At 41.5% G+C, this 26402-nt stretch overlaps 1 gene segment (V, D, J or C); it reads left to right on the top strand.

Annotated features, from left to right (window-relative positions):
• Positions 1-5930: 5930 nt before the first annotated feature.
• LOC140513995 (T cell receptor alpha variable 21-like) lies at positions 5931-6452 on the top strand. The segment is given in 2 exon segments: positions 5931-5982; positions 6160-6452. Coding segments are annotated over 2 exon segments (345 nt in total).
• The last annotated feature ends 19950 nt before the right edge of the window (positions 6453-26402 follow it).

Below are 26402 nucleotides of genomic sequence, written 5' to 3'. Positions count from 1 at the left end.
CATATTCTGGATTAAGAGAAGGATTGACCCTTCCTGACTCACAAACTGTTGGCCTCATTAATAGGATTCAATACCCTCCCCACTACAAGTCCTTCCCCTCTATTCAGCTATCAAAGTCATCTTCCTAAAACACAGGTTTGAACATGTCATCCCCACTAATAAATCAATTCTTTGGCTCCGTATCATCACCAGGACTGAATCTGCTGTCAGGCCTTCAAAGACCTTCTTAATATCCTTCTCCACTAAATTTTGCAAGCTTTAAACACCAACCATCCTCTTTATATTCCAGTGACACTGGCCACCCTGTTACACCTGTTACAAAAGACTCCATCTTCTGAATCTAGGAATTTTACGGGCTTTTCCTCTTCCTCTTAAGTGCACTCCCTGCTCCATTTGTTCTCTTGCCTTGCCTAGCTTTCTTTAGGTCTCAGTGGAAATTCCACTTTCTGTGAGAAGTCTTTCTTGTTCTCCCTTAAGTCTACTAATTTCTTTCTGCTGATTACTTTAAATTGAACCTTTATATTATATAATGCATGTAGGTAGGCTTCACATAAAGCTGTTTGCATATTGTCTCCCCCACTAGACTATGACTCCCTCTAAAAGTAGGGACTTTCTTTTACCATTCCTTGCTTCACCAGCTTTTGGTATGGTGCCTGGGACACAGTAGGTACCAATAAATGTTTAGTATATAACAGAAAGACTTTTGGATTTGGAGTCACAGGATATTGCATAAAATCCCATCTCTGAGATGTCACTATGGACTTTCAGTGTTGGTCACAAAATCAGTGCAGGATTTGGTTTCCTCATCTGGAAAATAAGATTAGAACAGATGGTTTTGGAGGTCCTGTACAACTCTAAAACTACAATCTCATCATCCTAAGATGTCTTAGAAAGTTCCAACACGTTTTATATCCTAAGAACAGCACAGAAAGCATCTTACTATAACCAAAGTAGTCAGAAATCTTTCCTAGTGAACTTTTTCTTGTGGCCCTAAAACTTCCACGGTTGACCTAAGGAGGGCAGGACTACCTTGGACAAACATGCCTTGAGTGGGGGATCTATGTGTTTCTGAATGGCATCTTGTATAATGCATAGCAATTGAAGCTCTGATTGGCTGGGCAGTCAGGCTGAAGCATCACTGGGGTTTCCTGGTACAATGACAGAACTGCAAACATTTATATTTGAGAAAGACACCTACAAAAGAGAGTAATTGTGGGTAATCCAGGTTACAGAACTGAGTGCTGGTTGATCCAGTGAAAGGAGAGAATGGAGAAGCCCATTAGGACTTCATTAGTGATCATGTGGTTTCTGCTAAAAGGTGTGTTGCAGTTTGTGGAGATGGGAATATTATATGGGACCTTAATATTGAGACCAAGACACTATATGGGACCTTAAAATACAGACAATATTCAAAAACCTAAGTGGGAGAGGCAAGACTTCAGTTAAACACACAGTTTTACAAAGGTGAATTTGGAGGAATAGGACTTGAGGGAAGAAATGTTAAAGCGGATGGGAAGCTGAGGAGCAGTTTCCAGTGTCTGAAATTGTCTTTTTTCATAGGTGGGAACTGCCAACAGAAGGTGGAACAGCATCCTTCATTTCTGAGTGTCCAGGAGGGAGAAAACGTCACTATCAACTGCAATTATTCAAATCAAAATTCTCAAGGCCTACAGTGGTTCAGGCAGGATCCTGGGAAAGGCCTCACCTTGCTCTTTTTCCTGGCTTCTGGGACAAAGCAGGAAGGAAGGTTGAAATCCACGTTGAGCAGAACTGATCGTCACAGCTCTCTGCACATCGCTGCCTCCCAGCCTGGAGACTCAGCCACCTACCTGTGTGCTGATAGGGCACAGTGATCCCCAGGCACCTGCAGCCTGTGCAGAAACCCTGTGGCTGCAGCCCCACTCACACTCCCTGGAAGTGCCATAGGGTGACAACCTCAGAGCTCTTTAAGCTTTATCCCAGTCTCACCTCATTTCTGGATCCACACTTTATTGGTATCTTTAACTCCATCTTTTAATTGCAGCTCTATCTTACAATTCGAATATCAAGGGGTTAGACCTTGCTTTCTGACTCTCCCCTGATGCCTATCCCTCCTACAGAGCAGTAATAGAAATCCAGGGTAGTCTGAGGATGCAGGTGGAGGCCTGGTGAAGCTCACACACCTTTTTTTCTAACTAAATGGCCTTTTTATCATCTTAATTTCTTAATATCCCTTTTTGCCCATCTCTTTGTAGAGGGACGTCCCAGTGGCAAAGAAGGAGAGTAGAGGGGATAAGACAGTATACAAAAGAGGAATCAAGGGGGTAAGGATATGTAATATTCCATAGACGTTATATTCTCACCTCTCCCTCCAGCCCCACCCATGCTCTCTGTAAAGAAGTGGAAGGGGACACGGAAATCTACACTTTCTCATCATTCCCACAACCAGTATGAAGGCAATGTCCCCTTTCAAGCTTTGTTCCTATCATGTACATTGTTGCAATGTTTTTTTTCCCCTTTATCCATCCTATTTCACTCAACCATACTTCTGTGTAGAGTCAGTTAATAAGCATTTATTAAGCACTTATTACTTCTAAGTATGTTTGTGAGAATTATATGATGCGATGTTTATGAAGGGCTTAGCATAGTTCATGGTACTTAGTAGGTGCATACCCAATGTTTCTCTTCTCTCTTCCCTACTATGTACTAGCCACTGGACCAACTTAGCTTTACAAATATTATCTCTTTTAATGGTCACAAAAATCCTGGGAGTTAGATGCTGTTATGATCCTTGCTATACAGACAGAGATAAAGTGACTTGCCCAGGGTCACACCCAGTAAATATCTGAGCTCAGACTGGCTGGCTCCAAACTCAGCACTTTATTCACTGTACCACCTAGTTCCATCAAGGCATCTGGTGTCACTGGATCTCAAGATACTTAAATGGGAGGAAAGCTGAAAACGTAGGAGGAGCCAGGTGATGAAGGCCTTTGAATGACCTTCAGAATTCCTTGAATTCCTCCTCATCATAGACATAGAAGTATTGAATGACATCAATAGACCAACGTATATTTGGTCATTCCACAGAGATCACCAGTCTCAACCTCCCTTATAGAGGAGCATCAGCTTTAAAGAGAGGATGCTCCTGTTAAGACCATGTCTCTGGAGTCTTTTCCTAAGACAGAGATAGCTTCTTGCTCCACGTTCCCTTTCTTCCTCTCATGGTCCTGTAGGGCTTGACTGAATTCCCCGTCCTCAATTCTCCCTCTGGCAGCAGTTCTCTTTTCTATTCCTCTGTCTCAATTGCTGTATATCAAGTGCGGCAGATTTCCAGTTGCCGACCTGTCTTTTCCATCTTTGTAATGATTAATACTTCCGTAATTCAAAAAAGAATAATATAAGAAAGACGTATGACTTAAGCATCATGTCATCATTCCTCGCATTTCTGTAGGTTTTAAGTTTTCAAAGAATTGTTCAAGTTATCTCGTTTCATTTTCACAATACTTCTAAGAAGCTATTGCCATGCCACTTTACGTATGGGGAAGCTGAGGTTGAGAGATGTTAAGTAATTCAAGTAGGAAGCCTCTCAGATTATACTTGAACTCAGGTCTTTCTGATTCCATGGCTATTCTCAGAATCAGGAAGGCCTGGGTCAACGTCTCTCCTCTGACAAATATCACCTGTGTGAGTATCAGTAGTTCTCTTAATCTTTCAGGTTCCCCAAACAACTCTCTTAGATTAGAAGTGATGGACATGTGTCCATCTTCATGAATACATCCATGTTCCGCATACCATCAACATGAAAGGACTGGATAACAACAACTAAGCACACAAACAAATAAAACCTAGAAGAAAACATGAGATCATTTTAAAAACAAAAGATAAAATTATCAAAAAAATTGTCCATCTGAAAACTGAAATCCCCACATTTCAGTGAAAAAAACATAATGAGGACTAGACTTTGAATGTTCTTAGCTCCTACTCTTTTCAGAAATTCAAGTTGTTTTTGTCCCAGAGTCATTTCCAGTTATTCCCTACCCAATTCCAAACCTATCTGCAATGGATGCTGGATCCAATTACCAGTTTCTTTGCCCAAGAGAGATTCCAGGTGACAAAGCTACTGATTTTCTTAGTCTCCTTGCAGAATCAGCATCCTGATTTTATCACTGGGTAAGGAACACCCAAGTAAGGAAGACATTTTCCCCATGGCCCTGGATGTTGCCTTTGATATCACCTTGACCTTCATGGCTCCAGGACTCCAAATTCCTGAAAGAGCCAACTAGACTAGCTGAGAACCAACAACCAACTGAATTTCTTTCCACAACTGATTTCAATTACTATTATAAATTTAATAGACGTTGTGATGTTGGTTTCCATAGCACTTCTCCCACTCAGGAGAAGGAAGATCTTTTTACTAGACCATGGTGATATGCATTTGGAAGAGGCACCTAACATGGGTCCAGATTTTCTTTCTTGGAGCTACAAAAACAACAAATAGTTTATGTTTATAGAATGCTTCCTATTTGCCTGGCACTATTCTAAACATTTTATAATATTTATCTAATCCAATACTCCCAACAACACTAGGAGGTAAGTGATATAATTATCCCAATAGTACAGATGAAGAAACTGAGATTACATGATTTACCAAGGTTCAAACAACTACTTAGTGTCTGAGGTGGGATTTGAACTCAAAGCTTCATGACACTAGGCTGTGCCCACCTAGCTGCCCAATATAACCTCTATATGATTGCTTGCCTTCAGGGTCCCATTCACATTTAAGTCAAACTGGTTTCCTCAAGGTAGACCTGGAGCATCACAGGGACAGGGAAGTGCCCTCTAATTCTGCCATGTTGTTCTAGCACCCCAAGGAGGCTACATATTGAGCAACAGCAGGACTCACTTCTGACTATTCTCTGTCCCTTTTCCAGCACACACAATTACTTGAAAGAGCTATTTCAGCCAATCTCCTCTCATCTAAACTATTAAAATAGCCTTATAAATACCTGTCCTGCCTCCCATGTACTCTTTCTGCAACCTGCCTACAGTAACACTATCTGTGGGATCTTCATGACACTCCCCCATGATAATATCACAACTCTTCTCAAAATCCTTCAGTGGCTCCCCATTGCCTTCTAGTTAAAGCTCAAACTCCTTATCCTTATACACAACCTGTCAACCTAATGTTAGTTATGTCACTTTACCTCCCTTCATGGATTCATGATCCAGACAAATTAGGCTACCCTGTGCCGTCCCTCTTGTTCTCATCCTACATGTTCCTGTACTGATTACTGCGCTCATCTCATCCCCCGTGCATTCAACAGCCCCCTTCAGTTTCTACACATATCTACCTCATGATGCACCTTCTGAATGTGAAGGCTCATTTCTTCAATGATACTAGCCATGATAATTAATATATTTCTATTCCCTAATTTCTTTCTAGCAATTTTTATGTCTTTCCTCTACCCCATCACACTCAACCCCGTGCCCTGTTCATTTCTGTGTATCTCATATTCATCACACTCCCAATAGACACATAGCTTGTTGGGCATTTCAGTACAAAACAGAGATTTGCACATACAGGACACCTACAAAAGATTTCTCTGTTAGGGGAAAAAATATGATGATCTCTCTACACAAAGTGCTCAAGAATTCTCCACAGAGATCATTTTCTCATTGCCCAGAAATGTAACATGCATGAACTGAGGGGGGCAATATTGTCATTGTCTGACACACCTTCAGCTGAGTGCTCAGGCTGAGCTTCTATGAATGTGACTGCTTAGAGTGTGTGAAGTGACAGAGCAGGCTGATTGGCTGAGCAGTCAGGCTGATCACCCCTACCCTCTTTCACAGGCAGAAAAAATCTAGATACATTTAGAATGGACAAAGTCTCCTTTGAATGAAGAACCCACTTCCCAGAACTAGCTGTTCAATGACCCTGGAATTGAAAGATGGAGACATGCCATAGAGCCACACTAGTGATCCTGTGTCTGCACCTGGCCTGTGAGATGAGGGATTTCTGTAGATGGGAAGCGTAAAGGGCAGAGGCTATTTTTAAAGGGTCAAGAGGCAGTCAGGGACTGAACAAAGGGGGCTTCCTGACTATGTGTGGAAGTGATAGAGATAAAAAGATGTAGGATGCTGACCTAATGACCTGTGTCTGACATTTTTTCTGCCCAGGGGTGACTTGCCTAGCAAAAGTTGAGCAGAGTCCTCAGGCCCTGAAGATCCTGGAAGGAGAGATTGCCATAATCAACTGCACCTGCACAGAAACTATTAACCAAGGGATGCAGTGGTTCAGGCAGGACCCTGGGAAAGGCATCATTTCCCTCTTTGTCATAACTGTGGAGAAGAAGCAGAAGGGAAGGTTAAGAGCCATGATCAACAGGAATGAGCGCCATGGCTCCCTGTACATCACTGATGCCAAGCCTGAAGACTCAGCAACCTATCTCTGTGCTGTGAGGGCACAGTGATCCCCAGGCACCTGCAAGCTGTACACAAACTGTACAGATGAGACACAAACCCTTCCAGAGAGCACACTGTGACATCCTAAAAGCATGGCCACTGCTTATTTTCCTGCTTCTTATTTAAACTCCATCATCTGATTCCGTGATCAGTCACTTATCTAATGTTCTCTTGCCCTGGCCTCTGTACCCATTGGTAACACAAGGTTATAGAACTGAGCTACAACAAATTGGGTGACAGCCAGTGACCTAGTAGAGGTCACATCTCTTAATTGCTTAGTCTAGCCTCACAGAATATGTTAGGGGTCAGGAATAAGGAAAGGGCTATCACAGAGCATCAGCCTTCTAAGGTTCACTCCATGGAAGCAATCCTTTGTTCTGGGATATCGCCCCATGTCACACTGCCTTCTGCTTTTTCGTTGTTTTTTTGCTGCTCATTCCATGGACTGTGACAGGCCCCCAGGCTCTATATCAATCTATAGGTCTCCCAAATTACTAAAATCAGGAAATGTCCCTAGTGCCTGTTCTCTGAGCCCATTTCCAATACTTAAATCTCTTCTCTTCTCGTGATTCTTTAGTCATAGGATTTAAAAGTTAATTGATTTTGTTCATGGTCTTTTCATTTGTAAAGCAATTAGGTATATTAAAATACCACAGCAACACTTGGAAAACATCAAAGGCTTTCAAGTAGGAAGCTGCAGGATCTGTTGCCCATGGAATGGACTCCCCTTTCCCTCAAATCCCTTCCTCTCTTGTAGAAGGAGGGAAGGGAAGAGATTTCACAGGTTGTGGGAGTCACTAGCATCTCCTCATCAAGTGCTTTGAGGGAACAGAGGGAGGGAGAAGCCCTAGAGTTGCCTCCACTGGGTCTCACTGTGTCTATTTTCAGGGTTTGCTCATCTTGACAGGCTCAAACGCTCTCCATTCTGGACTTTCTCCACTCCACCATTTCCTATCACCTCCAGGTCCATAGCACTTCTGGGTCCTCCAGTAGCCCATAGCACTCCATGGATCTCTGCTCCCACTACCTTCCAACCCACTTAGAGCCATTCCAACTCCAAACATTCAGAAGGAAAATTGGAAATGGAGTTTCAACAGTGAAACACACACAGCCACTCCATCAGAGATCATGAAATAACATGACCAAGGGAATGGGTACTGGTATACACTTCCCAGTGCTACTGAAGCGGTGCCCACACACATCTGGCTCATTCCCATGCATTCTACAATCATCAAAGAAAAATTTATCAATTAATTAATTAATTATTAGCCAGTTAGTGGTTCAGATATATACTTTGGCCACTGGAGGGTGCTCTGACTACATGTCAATGAACTATTCAGGGAAGGGGGTCCCTCTGTAATGACAAGAGATTTCTAGATCAAGTCCTCTGTAAATTTAATATTATGATCTGAACTTTGGGCTGAAATTATATTTTGTGAAAGATTCATCATCCTTGTTACAAAAGCCGTATTCTGGATTAGGAGAAGGGTTTACCCTTCCAGACTCACAAACTGTTGGCCTCATTAATAGGATTCAATACCCTCCCCACTACAAGTCCTTCCCCTCTATTCAGCTATCAAAGTCATCTTCCTAAAACACAGGTTTGAACATGTCATCCCCTCTAATAAATCAATTCTTTGACTCCCTGTCATCACCAGGACTGAATCTGTTGTCGGTCCTTGAAAGACCTTCTTAATGTCCTTGTCCTCTCAATTTTCCAAGCTTTAAACACCTTACCATTCCATTGTCAACCTTCCTCTTTATATTCCAGTGACACTGGCCACCTTGTTACACCTATTACAAAAGACTCCATCTTTTGAATCTAGAAGTTTTACTAGCATTTCCTCTTCGTCTTGAATGCCCTCCCTCCTCCACTCTTTCTCTTGCCTTGACTAAATTTCTTTAGGTCTCAGCTGAGATTCTACTTTTTGTGAGAAACCTGTCTTCTTGTCACTTATGTCTACTAATTTACATCTACTGGTTATTTTCAGTGGATGATATACATTATCCTATATATATATGCTTCATATAAAGCTGTTTGTATTTTGTCTCTAATGCTAGACAATGACTCTCCCTAAAAGCAGTGACTTTCTTTTACAATTCTTTACTTCACTACCTTTTAATAGGGTGCCAGGAACCCAGTAGGAGCTTAATAAATGTTTAGTAGCTAATAGAAAGTGCCTTGGATTTGGAGTGACAGGGTATTGTATAAAATTCCATCTCTGTGATGTTACTATGGATTTCCAGTTTTGGTCACAAAATCAATCTAGGATTCAGTTTCCTCATCTGGAAAATAAGATTAGAATAGATGGTTTTTGAGATCCTTTCAAGCTCTAAAACTATGATCTCATCAGCCTAAGATGCCTTAGAAAGTTTCAACAGATGTTTTATCCTAAGAATAGTACAGAAAGCATCTTACTATAACCAAAGTAGCCTGGAATCTTTCCTAATGAACTTTTTCTTATTGCCCTAAAAGTTCCATGGTTGACCTAAGGAGGGCAGGACTATGTTGGACAGAAGTGCCTTCAGTGGGGGCACTCAAAAAAAAAGTGTCTGTGTGCTTGTGAATGGGATCTTGTGCAATGTATAACAGGTGCAGTTCTGATTGGCTGAGTAGTCAGACTGAAGCATCACTGAGGTTTCCTGATACAATGACAAAACTACCAACGTTTAGATTTGAGAAAGACACTCCAATAGAGAGTATTGGTGTGTAATCCAGGTTTACAGAACTCAGTGTGTATTGATCAAAGCAAAGGAGAGGATGGAGAAGCTCCTAAGCATTTCATTAGTGATTATATGGCTTCTGCTAAAAGGTGAGTTGGAGGTCTGGGGATGGGAATGTTATACGGGACCTTAATATTGGGACCAAAATAGTATATGGAATCTTAAAGTAGGGACATTGTTCAAAATGTTAAGCGGGAGAGGCAAGACTTCAGTTCAATGCACATGGAGTTTTGCCTGCATGAATTTAGAGGAATAGAGCTTGAGGAAAGGAACATTAAAGGAGATGGGGAACCGATGACCAGTTTCCAGTGTCTGAAATTGCCTTTTTTGCACAGGGGGGAGCTGCCAACAGAAAGTGGAACAGAATCCTGCATTTCTGAGTGTCCAGGAGGGAGATGACATCACTATCAACTGCACTTATTCAGATAAAAATTCCCAAGGCCTACGGTGGTACAGGCAGGATCCTGGGAAAGGCCTCACCCTGCTCTTTTACCTGGCTTCTGGGACAAAGCAGGAAGGAAGGTTCAAAGCCATCTGGAGCAGAACTGATCGTCACAGCTCTCTGCACATCCCTGCCTCCCAGCCTGGAGACTCAGCCACCTACCTGTGTGCTGTTGAGGCACAGTGATCCCCAGGCACCTGCAGGCTGTGCACAAACCCTGTGGCTGTAGCTCTAGTCATACGCCCTAGTAGAGTGCCATAGGGTGACAGTCTCAGAGCTGTTTATTGTTTATCCCATTCTTTTTCCCACCATTGTAGATCCACACAGCTTTTAAATTCAGCTTGGCCTTGTAATTCCAGCATCAAGGGGTTATCCCTTGTTTTCTGACCCTCTCCAGGGGACTATCCCCACTACAGGGCAGTAACAGAAAGCCCGGGCAGTCTGAGCATGCAGGTGGAGGCCTAGTGCAGTTCATACTTCCTTTTTTTAATTAAATGGCTTTTTTATCACCTTAACGTCTTAATATATCTTTATGCCCACCCCATGCAGAGAGGAGTCCCATGTGGCAAGCAGTCTAAGCACAACAAAAAATCCTATACACAAGAGTATTCAAGAGTGACAGGATATGTCATATTCACAGACATTGCACTCTCACCTCCACCTCCACCTCCATCCCCACCCATCCATTTCTGTAAGGAAGTGCAAGGACACAGGAGAAACTCCATTTTCTCATCCTCCCCAACACCCACATGATCTTCTCCATTAGGCAATGTCCCCTTTCAAGCTTTGTTCTTCCCATGTACATTGTTATCTTTTCTCCCTTTCATCCATCCTACTTCACTCAATGATACTTCGTAGAAGACTTGGAAGACTTCTGCGTAGAGTCAGGCAATAAGCATTTATTAAGTTATTATTACCTCTCAGTATTTTTGTGAGAATTAAATGATGCATTATGTTTATGAAGGGCTTAGCATAGTTCATGGTACTTAGTAGGTGCATAACCAATGTTTCTCTTCTCTCTTCCCTACTATGTTCTAGCCACTGGACCAACTTAGCTTTACAAATATTATCTCATTTAATGGTCACAAAAGTCCTGGGAGTTAGATGCTGTTACGATCCTTACTGTCCAGTTTAAGTAACTGAAACAGACAGAGATAAAGTGAATTGCCCAGAGTCACACACCCAGTAAATATCTGAGGTCAGATTGGCTGGCCCCAAACTAAGCATTTTATTCACTCTGCCACCTAGTTGCTTCAAGGAAGCTGGTATCACTGGACTTAGGGTACTTAGCAGTAGGGCATAAGGAAGGCTAGAAAGGTAGCAGAAGTCAGGAGATTAAGGGCTTGGAATGTCCTTCAGAATTCCCTGAATTCCTCCTCATCATAGACATAGAAATATTAAGTGACATCTCAAATAGTATTTGAACTGAGTCTTTCTGATTCCGAGGCTAGTCGCAGAATCAGGAAGGCATTCATGAAAGTCTTTCCTCTGACATTATCACCTATCTGAGCATCAGTAGTTCTCATAAGCTTTCAGATCCCCCAAACAATTCTCTACGATTAAAAATGATTGACATTTGCCCATCTTCATTAATACAGGCATGTTCCTTAGACCATTGAAACTAAAAGACTGAACAGCCACAACTGAAACAACAAAAAAAAATCCTAGAGGAAAACATGAAGCCATTATAATAACAAAAGTAAAATATCAAGAAAAATGATGTTTCTGGGAATTGAGACCCCTACACTTCATTGCAAACATGATTAGAAATAGACTTTGAATGTTCTTAGCTCCCCCTCTCCTTAGAAATTCAACTTGTTGTGGCTCCAAAATTATTTATAATTATTTCCTACCCAATTCCAAACTTGCTGGGATGAATGCTAGCACAAAGTGCCAGCTTCTTTGTCGAAGACATTTTCCACTTGGAAAAGCTACCAAAGTCCTGATTTTATCTTTGCGTGTGGAACACATAACTAAGAATAACAATTTTCCCATGGGCCTTCATATTGTCAATCACCTTGAGCTATATGGTGTCAGGACTCCAAATTCATGAAAGAGCCAGCTAGGGCAGCTGAGAAACAAAAAGGAACTGAATTTCTTTTCAGAAAGGATTGTAACTACTTCCCTAAATTTAATAGCCATGGTGATGATGGTTTCCACAGCACTTTACCCACTCAAGAGCAGGAGGATCCCTTCACTAGACTATGAGGATATGCATTTAGAGCAGGACACTGACATGAGCCTAGAATCATTTTCTTGCAATTACAACAAGTGGCTTATATTTATAGAATGTTTACTATTTGCCTGGCACTGTGCTAAGCTTTTTTTTAATATTCCTGTTATTTGATCCTCCCAACAACCCTGGGAGGTAAGTGATATTGTTATATCCATTCTGTAAATGAGGAAACTGAGGAAAAGAGAGATGACATGGTTTGCTAAGGGTTAAACAGCTACTAAGTGCCTGAGGTGGCATTCGAACTCAAAGTTTCCTTCACTACACCACCTAGCTGCCCAATACAACCTCTGCGTGATTGATTGTCTTCAGGGCTCCTTTCACAATTAAATCAAACTGATTTCCTTAAAGTAGACCTGAAGCATCCTGAGGACAGGAAAGTACCCTCTAATTTTGCCATATTGGTCTAGCACCCCAAGGAGGCTACATATTGAACGATAGCAGGACTCACTTCTGACTCTTCTCTGTCCCTTTTCCAACATATATAATTACTTGCAAGTGCTATTTCAGTCAATCTCCTCTCATCTAAACTATTAAAATAGCCTTCTAAATACCTGTCCTGCCTCCCATGTACTCTTCTGCAATCTACCTGCAGTAATACTATCTGCGGGATATCCATGATACTCCCCCATGATGATGTCACAACTCTTCTCAAAATCTTTCAGTGGCTCCCCATTGCCTTCTAGTTAAAGTTCAAACTCCTTATGCTTATACACAACCTGTCAACCTAATGTTAGTTATGTCACTTTACCTCCCTTCCTGGATTCATGGCCTAGATAAATTAGACTACCCTGTGCCTTCCCTCTAATTCTCAACATTCATGTTTCTGTATCGGTTGCTCTGTTTATCTCATGCCCCATGCATCCAATAGCCCCCTTCAGTTTCCACACATCTCCACCTTATGATGTCCCTTCTGAATGTGAAGGCTCATCTCTTTCATGAGACTCTCTCAACCCAGTTAATATCTTTTCTATTCCCTAATTTCTTTCTAGCAATTTTTATGTCTTTCCTCTGCCCCATCACATTCTATCCTATGCCCTGTTCATTTCTGTGTACCTCATTCATCACACTCTCAGTAGACACGTGGCTTGTTGTGCATTTCAGTACAGAACAGGGATTTGCCCATAGTAGGCACTTACAAAAGATTTGTCTACTGGGGGGAAAAACCATGATGATGTCTCTACCCAAAGTGTTCAAGAATTCTCTATAGAGATCATTTTCTCATTGCCCAGAAATGTAACATGCATGGCCATAGGGGGGCAATGCTGCCATTGTCTGACACCTCTTCAGCTACTTGCTGGGCCTGAGCATCTCTGAAATGCTGCTCACAGTGTGTGAAGTGATAGAGCAGGTTGATTGGCTGAGCAGTCAGGCTGATCACCCCTATCCTCTTTCACAGGGGGAAAAAACTAGATACATTTAGAATGGACAAAGTCTCCTTTGACTAAAGAACACCTTTCACAGAACTAGCTGTTCAACGACCTTGGAATTGAAAGATGGAGGCATGCCATAGAGTCTCACTAGTGATCCTGTGTCTTCACTTGGCCTGTAAGTTGAGGGGTTTCTGTAGATAGGATGAGAAAGACCAGAATCCATTCCTCAAAGGATTTAGAGGCAGTCAAGGACTGATCAAAGGGATGAGTGCTGGTATAGACTTCCTAGTGCTACTGAAGCTGTACCCACCCACATCTGGCTCATTCCCATGCATTCTACAGTCACCAAAAAGAAATCTTATCAATTGATTAATTATTAACCAGTTAGTAGTTGAAATATATACTTTGGCCACTGAAGGGTGCTCTGACTACATATAAAGGAAACATTAAGGGAAGGGGTCACCCTATAATGACAAGAGATCTCTAGAAGCAGTCCTGTGGAAATTTAATGTTATGATCTGAACTTTGTGCTTAAATTAAATTATGTGAGAAAGTCTCATCATCCCTGTTATAAAAGCCATATTCTGAATTTGTAGGATTTACCCTTCCCGATTTACAAACTATTGGCCTCATTTAGAGGATTCAAATCCCTCCCCTCTCCAAGTCCTTCCTCTCCATTCAGCTATCAAAGTCATCTTCCTAACACACAGATCTGAACATGTCATCCCCAATAATAAATCAAGTCTTTGGCTCCCTATCGTCACCAGAACTGAATCTGCTGTCTATCCTTCAAAGATCTTCTTAATGTGACTGCTAAATTTTGTACCTTTATACACCTTACCACTCCACTGCCAGCCATCCTTTTTATATTCCAGTGACACTGGCCACCTCGCTCTACCTATTACAAAAGACTCCATCTTCTGAATCTCGGGATTTTACTGGCATTTCTTCCTCTTCAATTGCCTCCCTCCTCCACTCTTTCTCCTGCCTTGATGAGATTTCTTTAGGTCTCAGCTGAAATTCTACTTTCTGTGAAAAGTCTTACTTGTTCTCACTTATGTACACTAATTTCTGTCTACTGATTTTTTTCAAATTGATCACATATATTATGTAATATCTGCTTCATATAAAGCTGTTTGTATATTGTCTCTAAAACTAGATGATGACTCCCCCCAAAAGCAGTGACTTTCTTTTATCGTTCTTTACTTCATCAACTTTTGGAACACAGTAGGTGCTTAATAAATGTTTAATAGCTAATAGAAACACCCTTGAATTTGGAGTAACAGGATATTGCATAAAATTGCATCTCAGAGATGTTACTATGGACTTCCAGTTTTGTTCACACAGCCAATCCAGGATTCAGTTTCCTCATCTGGAAAATAAGGTTAGAAGAGATGCTTTTAGAGGTCCTTTCAAGCTCTAAATCTTTGCCCTCATCAACCTAATATGTCTTAGAAAGTTCCAACTCGTTTTATATCCTAAGAACAGTACAGAAAACATCTTACTATAACCAAAGTAGCCAGGAATCTTTCATAGTGACTTTTTCTCATTGCTGTAAAAGTTCGATGGTTAATTTAAAGAGGGCAGGACTATGTTGGACAAAAATATCTTGAGTGGGTGATCTGTGTGTCTGCAAATGGGATCTTGTGAAATGTAAAACAGATGCAGCTCTGATTGGCTGGGCAGTCAGGCTGAAGCATCACTGGGGTTTCCTGGTACAATGACAGAACTGCCAACATTTAGATTTGAGAAAGACACCTCCTATAGAGAGTATTGTTGTGTAATCCATGTTACAGAACTGAGTGTTTATTGATCAAAGCAAAGGAGAGGATGGAGAAGCTCCTAAGTGTTCATTAGTGATCATGCAGTTTCTGCTAAAAGGTGACTTGGGGGTCTGGGGATGGGAATATTGTATGGACCTTAAGATTGGGACCAAAATAGTATATGGGACCTTAAAGTGGGGACATTATTCAAAATGCTAAGTGGGAGAGGCAAGACTTCAGTTAAATGCAGGTGGAGTTTTGCATGGGTGAATTTGAAGACATAGAGCTTGAGGAAAGGAACATTAAAGGAGATGGGGAGTTGATGACCATTTTCCAGTGTCTGAAATTGTCTTTTTTTTGCACGAGGGGGAGCTGCCAACACAAGGTGGAACAGAATCCTCCATTTCTGAGTGTCCAGGTGGGAGAGGACATCACTGTCAACTGCGTTTATTCAGATAAAAATTCTCAAAGTCTGCAGTGGTACAGGCAGGATCCTGGGAAAGGAGGAGCATCCTTTTTCTAGACTATGAGGACACGCATTTGGAACAGGAACCTAACAGGGGCCTAGAATCCCTTTCTTGCAGCCACAACAACAAACAGCTTACATTCATAGAATGCCTCTTATTTGCATGGCTCTATGCTAAGTCTTTTCTAATATTCAGCTTATTTGATCCTCCCAACAACCCTGGGAGGTAAGCGATATTATTATTCCCATTCTACAGGTGAGGAAAGTGAGACTTTGTGATTTGCCAAGGGTTAAACAACTCCTAATTCTCTGAGGTGGGATTTGAACTCAAAGCTTCATGCCGCTAGACCTTGCACTCTGTTCACTACACCACCTAGCTGCCCACGACACAACCTCTTTATGATTGATTTCCTTCAGGGCTGCTTTCACATTTAAGTCAAACTGGCTTCCACAAGGTAGACCTGAAGCATCCTGAGGACAGGACAGTACCCTCTAATTCTGCCATGTAGATCTAGACTCCAAGGAGGCTACATATTCAGTGAGAGGAGGCATCACTTCTGAGTCTTCTCTGGCCCTTGTCAAACACATATAATTACTTGCAAATTGAATTTCATTCAGTCTTCTCTTATCTAAACGATCCTAATAACCTTCTAAATACCTGTCCTGCCTCCCATCTATCCTTTCTGCAATCTGAATAACACTATATGTGGGGTCTTTTTAATGCTTCCCCATGACAATGTCACAATTCTCAAAACTTTGGTGTCTCCCCATTGCCTGCTGAGTAAAGTTCTAACTCCTGATCCTGAAATTCAAGGTCTTCCACAAACTATTAATCTAATGTTAGGTCATTTTACCTCCCTTCATGGATTCATGGTCTAGATAAATTAGACTACCCTGTGCCCTCCCTCTTGTTTTCATCCTACATGTTCCATGTCGATTGCTTTGCTCATATCATCCCCCATACATTCAATATCCCCCTTCAGTTTTCTACACAGAGGTGGAGACACCTTATGATGTCTCTTCTGAATGTGAAGGCTCATCTCTTCAATGATACTAGCCATGACAATTAATATCTTTTCTATTCCCTAATTTCTTTTTAGCAATTTTTATGTCTTTCCTCTGCCCCATCACATTTTACCTTGTTCATTTCTGTGCATCTCATATTCATCACACTCCCAACAGACACATAGTTTATTGCACATTTCAGTCCAGAACAGTGATTTGCACATAGTAGGCTCTTGTAAAAGATTTGTCTGTTGGGGAAAAAAAGTCATACGATTCTCCATAGAGACCATTTTCTCATTGCTCAGAAATGTAACATCCATGGACTGAGGGGGGCAATATTGTCATTGTCTGACACACCTTCAGTTGAGTGCTCAGCCTGAGCTTCTATGAATGTGACTGCTTAGAATGTGTGAAGTGATAGAGCAGGCTGATTGGCTGAGCAGTCAGGCTGATCACTCCTTCCCTATTTCATGGGTGAAAAAAAACTAGATACATTTAGAACTGACAAAATCTCCTTTGACTAAAGAACCCATTTTACAGAACTAGCTGTTCACTGACCCTGGAACTGGAAGATGGAGTCATGTCATAGAGCCTCACTAGTGATCTTGTGTCTTCACCTGGCCTGTGAGTTGAGGGGTTTCTGTAGATGGGGATGAGAAAGACCGGAAGTCATTCCTCAAAGGATTTAGAGGTAGTGAGGGACTGATCAAATGGGGCTTCCTAACTGTGTGGTGGAAGTGACGATATGAAACAATGGGAGATACTGTTCTGATGACCAATGATCTATGTCTGACACTGTCTTTCTGCCCAGGGGTGAGCTGCCTACAGAAGGTGGAGCAGAGCCCTCAGGCTCTGGAGATCCAAGAGGGAAAAGACGCCACAATCAACTGCAGCTACACAGAAACTACGAACCAAGGGCTACAGTGGTTCAGGCAGGATCCTAGGACAGGCCTCACCTCCCTCTTTTACGTAACTACAGAGAAGCAGTATGGAAGGTTAAAATCCCTGCACAGCATGAAGGAGCGCCATAGCTCCTTGCACATCACTGATACCCAGCCTGGAGACTCAGCCACCTATCTCTGTGCTGCGGATGCACAGTGATCCCCAGCCACCTGCAGGCTGTGCACAAACTCTAGAGCTGAGATACAGACCCTTCCAGGGAGCACATTGTGACAATCTAAAAGCATATCCACTGCTTATTTTCCCAGTACCCAGAATCATTCTCATTTCAGTTCCATTTTATGATTCTGGGATCAGACATTTATCTACTCCCTGCTTTGGCCTCTGCAGCTATTGGGAATACAATGGTATAGAACATAACCAGGTCAAGCAGTGATGTACCTAGTGCCCTACTAGAAACTGCACCTCTTTAATTACTCAGTCTAGCTTCACTGAATATATTAGGGGTCAACACATAAGGACAGTGTTATACTGTGTGATTAGCCTGCTAATGCTAACTCCCTGGAGACATTTCTTTGTTCTGCTCTGTGGCCTACTTTCTATCCCATGTGAACTTTCTCTCCTGATAAGCCACATTTGATCCCTAGGTTCTTGATCAATCTGTATCTGACCTCAAATACATTCCAAATTACTAAAAACAGGAAATGCCTCTCCTATGGGTTCTCAGAGCTCCCCTTTCCCTCCTCATTCTTGATCCTTCAATCACAAGATTTGATAAATAATTGATTTTATCTATGATCTTTTGATTTATTAAAACAATTAGGTAAATAAAATAGCACAGTATCACTTAAACAAGCATGTAAAAGGCTTTCAAATGGCAAGCTGCAGGATCTGTTGTAACTTGCATGAACTCCCCATTCCCTCACATCCCTTCCTATCTTGTGCAAAAGAAGGAAAATGAGTAAATTTGTTAAGTTATAGGAGTGACCAAGATTTCCTCAGCAAGTTCTTGGAGGGAACAGAGCAAGGGGGAGTCACTTACCTCACTTGGTCTCACTGTGGCTTTTTTCCAGGACAAGCTCCTCTTACCAGGCTCGAAGCCTCTTCTCTCTAGTCTTTATCCACTCCACCAATTCTTCTAATATTCAAAGCTCTTTATCAACTGCTCTACCCTGATCAGTCTTTCCTAGATCCTTACATATTATGTCCCTTCCTCATATACTACTCAATTCAGTGACACTAGATTCTTTTCTGTTCCTTGACCAAGGTTCTTCATCTCGTGGCTCTGGGCATTTTCTGGCTGTCCCCATTCTGGAAGTCTCTCACTCCTCATCTCCACCCCTTGACCTCCGTCTCTTCCTTTACATCCCAGATGTTTTCTATGAACAACCTTTCCTGACTGCCCTCCATGCTGATGCCTTAACTGTTCGTTATCTCCACTTTATCCTGCACATCCTTGATCTGACCTATTTGTTTGCATGGTGTCTCCCCCATTAGACTGTGAACCCCCTGAGAACAAGCACTGGTTTTTGCCTGTGTTCATAACCCCAGCATTTAGCAAGGAGCTTGGCACAGAGTAGGCATTTAATACATGGAAATTATTGTTTATTCCTTCATTCTTGAAGGCACCAATGACATCACAGGCTGCTGTCCTGACTTGTGTGTGAACTGGATTCAAGGGAGGCAGAGCTGCCCAAAGTCTCCTCTCTGGAGTCAAGAAGACTGGTGATGACCTGGGATGCTGTAGGTGACCTTGGTCTTTCTAAATTAAGGTCTTTCCCAGGCTTAGTTTGTCTGAGACAATCTCCATTCAATGATTAAGGGCTAGGTCAGAATTGAGACAAAAAATTACCTAATTTACCATCACAAAAAAATACCAATCAGTGGACATAACCATGGATACCAAGGATACTGGGACAAAAATGCCATCTCTGAGATGTCACTACTTAATTTTAGTGTTTGTACTAAGCCTAGCTAGGACTCATTTTCCTCATCTATAAAATGAGATTAGAACAGATAGCTTTTGAAGTTCTTTCCAGCTCTAAATCAATGATCTTATCATCCTAAGATGTCCTCAAAAGTACCATCAGATTTTATATCCTAAGAATAGCACTGGAAGTATTACCCTTTACTCAAAATAGCCAGGAATCATTCGTGGTAAATCTTTTCCCCTTACCCTAGAAATTCTATGGTTAGCATGAGTGGGGCAGGATTATAATGGGCAAGAATGTCTTCAGCTAGAGATCTGTGAGTGAAACTGTGCACAATGTATCCCATAACAGATGCAGTCATGATTGGCTGGGCAGCCAGGCTGAGCACCACTGAGGGTTCCTGACTCAATAAGAGAACTAAAAAACATTTAGATCTGAGAACAGCTCCTTTCCTAGAGATTGTTCTTAGATTTAAGCGCTTTTGGATCAAGGCAAGGAAGAGAATGGAGAAGTCTCCAGGGACCTCATTAGCAATAGCAGAACTTCTACACTGTGAGTTGGGAGCAAGGTTTGGGAAAAGAAACAGAGGGACCCATCGTCACCCCAAAACGCTGAAGTTTAAAAAGAAGTGTTCCCTCAAAATGCTCTATGGCGTATCCAGGAAAGAGAGAACGTCACTATCAACTGTATTTATTCAGACAGTATTTCTCAAGACCTTCAGTGATTCAGGCAAGATCTTGGGACAAGCCTGACCTTTTCATTTTACGTGACTTCAGGATGAAGGAAGGAGGAAAGTTAAGTTAGCAGGATGCACGTCATTGACTCCCAGACTGGAGATTCAGCCACCTGCCTCGGTGGTGTGGAAGCAGTGATCCCCAGGGACCTGCTGCCTGTGAATAAGCTTGCAGCTGGGGCTCTAGACAAATTTCCTGGAAAAAATGTATCTCAGAGCTTTTGAATTTTTTCTTCCAGCCTCCTCATCTTTCTGGAACCACACTGGGCACATTTTCATTCCAGCTCTATCTTATGATTCCAAGGTCAAGGACAGGTCCTTTGCTTCCTGACCTACACCAGGTAGCTCATCCCTTCCATGTAGCAGTAACAGAGAACCAGGATAGTCTGAGGACCCAAAAGGAGCTCACACTTTTTTAAAAATTGCACTGGTATTTTATAATACTTTCATCTCCTAATACAGTTATCCCTTCCACATCACAACTTTCCCCATCATGATTTTGATGTATCACAGGTCAGCATAAAAAATTAAATGAGAAATTTGGGGGAGTTTTATGGAAGTTGCAGATGACACACAAAGGCCAGTAGATGACAGCAAGTCTATGACCAAATGCTTACTCCAAATTTTACAATAAGGTACCATAAACAGCCCATAAAAGAAAAACAAAAATTCAAACTTCTTCTCTGGTACAAAGGGAGGGCCAAAAAATTTCACATGAATTTTTCAGATTGTGGGGGTGCCATGCTCCTAACCCCAACAATGTTAAAGGGATAACTATATCTTTTTTTAAATTGCCAATCTGTACTGGTACAGGACTTTTTCATATCAGATGTTTTCCATACCTATGAAATCAAAGATCTGGACTACAAAATGAAACACTAAAGGAAAACAAGAGGTCTTTTAAAATACTAAAATTATCAGGGTGTTTTTTTAACTTCTGAAAAAAAATGAAATCCCTACACTTCAGTGAAGTCATGATTGGAACTAAGCCTTGGAGTTCCTTATCTTCCTCTATTCTTAGACATCCTATTTGTTCTGCTCCCAGAGTCATCCTGTCTTCATGTCTATCTGGGAAGGATGCTAGACCAAAGTGCCAGATTGCTGCCCAAAGCAGATGTAGGTGAGCAACTAACTTTCTTAGTTTCCTTCCAGAATCAACATACTTATCTTATCTCTGGATACAGAGCTTTCAACTTAAGAAGATATTCCCCTTATGGCTTCAGAAATCTCCTAGTAGCTTGACCTGTATGATTTATAGGGCTCCAAATTCTTGGAAATTCCACTTTACACAACTCAGGAACGACAAATGTTCTTTTCTGGAAACTATTTCAATTACCTTCTTAAATTTAGTGGACATTGTGATGACAAAGGTTTCCACGACACTTCTCCCACTCAGGAGAAGAGGGAATCTTTCTCCACAGCATGAAAATATCCATTTGGAACAGAAAAATAATATGTACCCAGAATCCCTTTAGTACACCAATATAAATTCTTCACCTTGATTGCCCACAGGACTCATGTTACCTTTAAGCAAAACTGACTTCCTCATGCTAAACTTGAAGCATCATGAGGTCAGGAGAGTACCCTGTAGCTTTGCCATATAGGTCTAGCACCCTATTCATGCTAAATGTTCAGTAATAGGGTCATTTCTGACTCTTCCCTGTCCCATATACAATTAATTTCTTGCAAAGTCTAGTTAACTCAGATCTTTACCTCTTTTTTATCTATACTATTATAATAGCCTTCAAAATATTGTTCTGGTTCCAGTTTATTTCTTCTGCAATATGCTTTCAATACCCCATCTGTGAGAGCTTTATAATGCACCATCATGATAATGTCACAACTCTTCTCAAAAACCTTTTATGGCTCCCCATTGCCTGCTGAGTAAAGCTTAAACTCCTGATCCTGGAATTCAAGGTCCTCCACAAACAAACTGTAACCTATTGGCTTTAACTGTTGTCACTTTACCTCCCTTCATGTATTCATAATCTAATAAACCAGATTACTCAATGCCCTCCCTCCCATTCTCATCCTGTAGGCTTTTATTTCAAGTCATTTACTCATATCATGTCCCCAGGTACACAGAAACTCATGCAGTTTTCTGTTCATCTCCATATGAGGATGTCCCTCCCTAGCTTCAAGGGTCATATCTTTCATGATACCTGCCTCGACTCCACTAATCTAATTATCATCTTTCTCTTCTCAAAATTCTCTTAGCAAATTTTTTTGGTCTTTCATTTGCCCCTTTGGCAGCTTTGGCATAGTAGATATAGTGCTGAGCCTTAAATCAGGAAGAAGTTCTAGTCTCTTCTCAGACACTAGCTGTATGACCCTAGGCAAGTCACTTCATCTCTGTTTGCCTCAGTTTCCACAAATGTAAAACAAGAATAATGACAGCACCTACCTCACAAGGTTACCATGAGGATAGAATGAGACATTTGCAAAAACATTTTAGTGCGGTTCCTGGCACACAGTAGGCATTATGTTTCCTTCCCCTATTACATTTTACCTTGCACCATATCCATTGCTTTACATCTTCTATTCAACACATTCCCAGTCGACACATGGCTTATTGTTCATTTCAACCTGGCACAGTGCTTTGCACATAGTAGGTACTTATAAAAGATTTGTTTATTGAAAGAAAGAACAGAAATATGATGATTTCTCTCCCTGAGGTGTGCTCATGAATTCTGAATAGGTTCATTTTCTCATCTCTCCACAAATATTCTATTCATGGCCTGAGGGGGGCAATGTTACCATTGTCTGACATACCTTCACCTGAGTGTCCTAGCTGAGCTTCCACAAAATAGGACTGGTAACAGAGCCTGAAATGACACACCAGACTGTGATTGGCTGAGTAATCAGGCTGAAAATCCCTCCCCTGTTTCATAGAGCAAAAAAAAAAGTCAAAACATTTAAAGTTGGGATTGAATACTTTGACTTAAGAGTCCATTTCCCAGCACCCAAAACTGGTTGTTCATTGATCTTAGCGGAGAAGAAAGGAAATGTCCCCTAGAGCCTCACTACTGATCCTGTGTCTTCATCTGGCCTGTGAGTTGAGGGGTTTCTATAAGAGGCAACAGAAAAAGCCAAAGATCATTCCCCAAAGGACTGAGAGGCAGTCAGGGACTGATCAAAGGGGGCCTCCCATCTGTATTATGGCAATAATCTAAAATGATGGCAGATGCTGACCTGATGACCAATGACCTATGTCTGACATTGTCTTTCTGACCAGGGGTGAGCTGCCTACAGAAAGTAGAGCAGAGTCCTAGGTCCCTGAAGATCCAGGAGGGAGAGAGCACCACAGTCAACTGCAGCTACACAGAAACTACTTCTCAAGGACTGCAATGGTTCAGACAGGATCCTGGGAAAGGCCTCACCTCCCTATTGTACGTAACTTCGGAGGAGAAGCAGAATGGGAGGTTAAGATCTATGCTCAACAGGAGGGAGCGTCATAGCTCCCTGCACATCACTGATGCCCAGCTTGAAGACTCAGCCACCTACTTCTGTGCTGTGGAGGCACAGTGATCCCCAGGCACCTGCTGGCTGTGCACAAACCCTATATGACAGAGAGCAGCCACAGTCCCTGGCAGGGAGTACTTGATCATACCCTGAATGCTTCTTTATATACCCATCTTTCCTGGTTCACATTACAAACCTTCTTCTTCTAGCTCCAGCTTAAGATTTTGACATCAATCAAGTACTTATTAAGCACTTACTATGTTCCAGGCACTCTTCTAAATGAGGGAAAAGCAAAGAAAAAGCAAAAAATGGGTCCTGCCCTCTAGGAGCTTGTATTCTAATGATTCAGAGGTCTGGGAGAGGTCCCATGTCCTCAACTCAGCCTCACAAGAAGGCAGTCATCATTGATGAGGATGATGCACCATTGGCATTCTCCTCTCATTGCTAAATCTGGGGAGACATCTCTTTGCTCTGGGATAGTTCCCTGTGCCCTACTCTCAGCCTCATTTGAGCTCCCTCACCTTGGCCTACCTGGTCCCTTTCATATGCATCAGATAATGTTCCTGGCTCTTCCTAATATCACCTCCATGCCCACACATAATCTTCTGTCTTAAATCCTAATCCTTGCTTGGTCTCTCTAAGGGTTTTAAGTAAGTAGAGAAAACTATAAAAGTGTTTTTTTATTACTTATTACTCATGGATACTTAATAAAAGGGGTCAGTGGCATTCTCAAATGCCAAAGATAGATCACAGCAACTTCTTGAAGCGTATATGCCCTTGGAAGAGTGGATATTCCCAATAGACACTATCAACTCTGATTGGTTAGCAATTAATGAGAGGTGGACCTATTCTGATGAGGGGCTGGGGCAAGTCACTTTGATTACTTTTACTTCCAAACTACTCTCGGCCTCCAGGCAATCTAGACAAAGGATCTACTCCACATCTGAGCCTTCCTGAGTAGAACCCAATGGGTCAGAATTCACTTTAGATTAAACTCTTTGTAAGGTTTTCTAGTTGGGTGGGGTCCCCTACCCAGGATCAAAAAGCATACACCTAGAGGACCGGGCAATCTCATCCAACAACCATGTCCTTCAGAGACTGAACAGCCTACAGGTTTCTGGTTTCTGAATGAAGAAATAGGAAGGGAAAAAATCCTGGTCCTAATTCAATAATTGATTATTGATGTGAGAGAAATAATTATTTCCCTCATTAGATTCCAGAGTCTGTGAATTTGGACAGGAAAAAAATATATCTTTATTTCCATTAACCTTTGGTTTCCTTTGTAATCCACTGTATTTTATTTTATGAAGTTAAATATATTTATTCCATGAATATATTTAAATTAAACATAATATAAATGTATTATTCTAAGGTATTATCATGACTATTCTAAGATATTCTAAGTAGGCTTCACCATACTGCCACAGGGATCTGTCACACATACACACACACACACACACACACACACACACACACACACACACACACATACACTCACAAAGGTTAAGAATCCCTTGTCTAATGAAACTAAAATAGAGGCCAAGAACAAAAATTCTTGATTCCAGACTTCCTCTCATTTATGAAACCAAGCTGACATCTTCATGCTAGAAAGGAAACATATTCATTAGATAAAGATTACTTTTTTATCTTCCCCACTAAGGTCTGGTACCTAATGTATGCTGCAGTACTTCAAAGTATATACTCCATTATAGAAGTACCCAGCAGCCCCGAATTTTAATCAGACAACATTGTATCAAATCTTGGCCCCCCAGCTGTGTGATGTCATGACTAAGTACCTGGGGCATATCAAACACCTAATCTAGGATTCATTTCCTCATTTGCAAAATAAAAAGATTAGATAATATATCCTCCAAAGCTCCTTCAGTTTCTAAATCCTAAAAACAGTGATGAAAGAATCTCACTCTGAAACTATATGAATATATATTACCCAGAAATTTAATGTCTTGGATGGGATGGGAGAAAGGGGGTCGAGAGGGGGAGAGAGAAAAGAGGTCTATCTTTTTTTAAAATACCATAAAAACATTCCATTTCAAATTTTTAAAAAATGTTCCTAGAAATTTGCTCCCAGTGGAAAGAGGACCTCTCCTGACCTTGGACTAATATCCTCCTCTTGTAACTATGAGGCATCCAGTCCACTGTGGCCAGGGACTTTCCAGGTCTCTCATTTATGGGGTGAAGATCTTGTGAGTTCCAACACAGTATCCTTGCCCCTAGAAAATACTCATATTATTAATTATTCATCAAGATCCCACATCATGTATTGGACATGAGATCTGGAGGATATAGGGAAGAAATGTCCCTAACTTTAAGGAGACTCCTTTCTACCATAACAAAGTCATTTTGGCTTCAATAAGGGAGAGGAGGTATGGAAAGTCCCTAGACACAATGGACTCTGGGGAATCTGCTTATGGGCCTGTGTACAATGTATAAAGTGACAGAGTCAGTTCTGATCATTATGTTGTGCATTTGTCCTTTGTTTTAGAAGAGGACCATGACACCATGGAAATGATGACATGACTTGCAGTTGACTTTGATTTGAGTGAGAGAGGGCTGTGCAAAGTCACCAGCCTTTCCCCTCCAGAGTCATCTGGATCCAGTGACCAGTGAGCTGAACAGCCAAACTAAGAATCTGTGATGTATGCTAGAGCAGGAGGGGAACTAAAAGCATTTAAATATGAGAAAGAACCCTTTTATTGGAAAGCCATGATGGGAAACCCCTGTCTTTTGGGTTGTGAGTTATAAGGGGGTAAGAAATGAGGATGAAGGAAGTGTAAAGATGGTCACATTCTCCAGAATGCTAAAGGAGAGAGACATATGTTGGGTATGGCTCACATGGGGTTTTTGGACTATGTTGTAGAAATTCAAAAACTTTAGAGACGATACCGAATTGATGACCAAGCTCCCA

The sequence above is a fragment of the Notamacropus eugenii genome, chromosome 7 (genome assembly GCF_028372415.1).
Source record: "Notamacropus eugenii isolate mMacEug1 chromosome 7, mMacEug1.pri_v2, whole genome shotgun sequence".
Lineage (NCBI taxonomy): Eukaryota > Metazoa > Chordata > Mammalia > Diprotodontia > Macropodidae > Notamacropus > Notamacropus eugenii.
The sequence above is the reverse complement of the archived record's forward strand: the minus strand, read 5'-3'. Positions and strand labels throughout refer to the sequence as shown.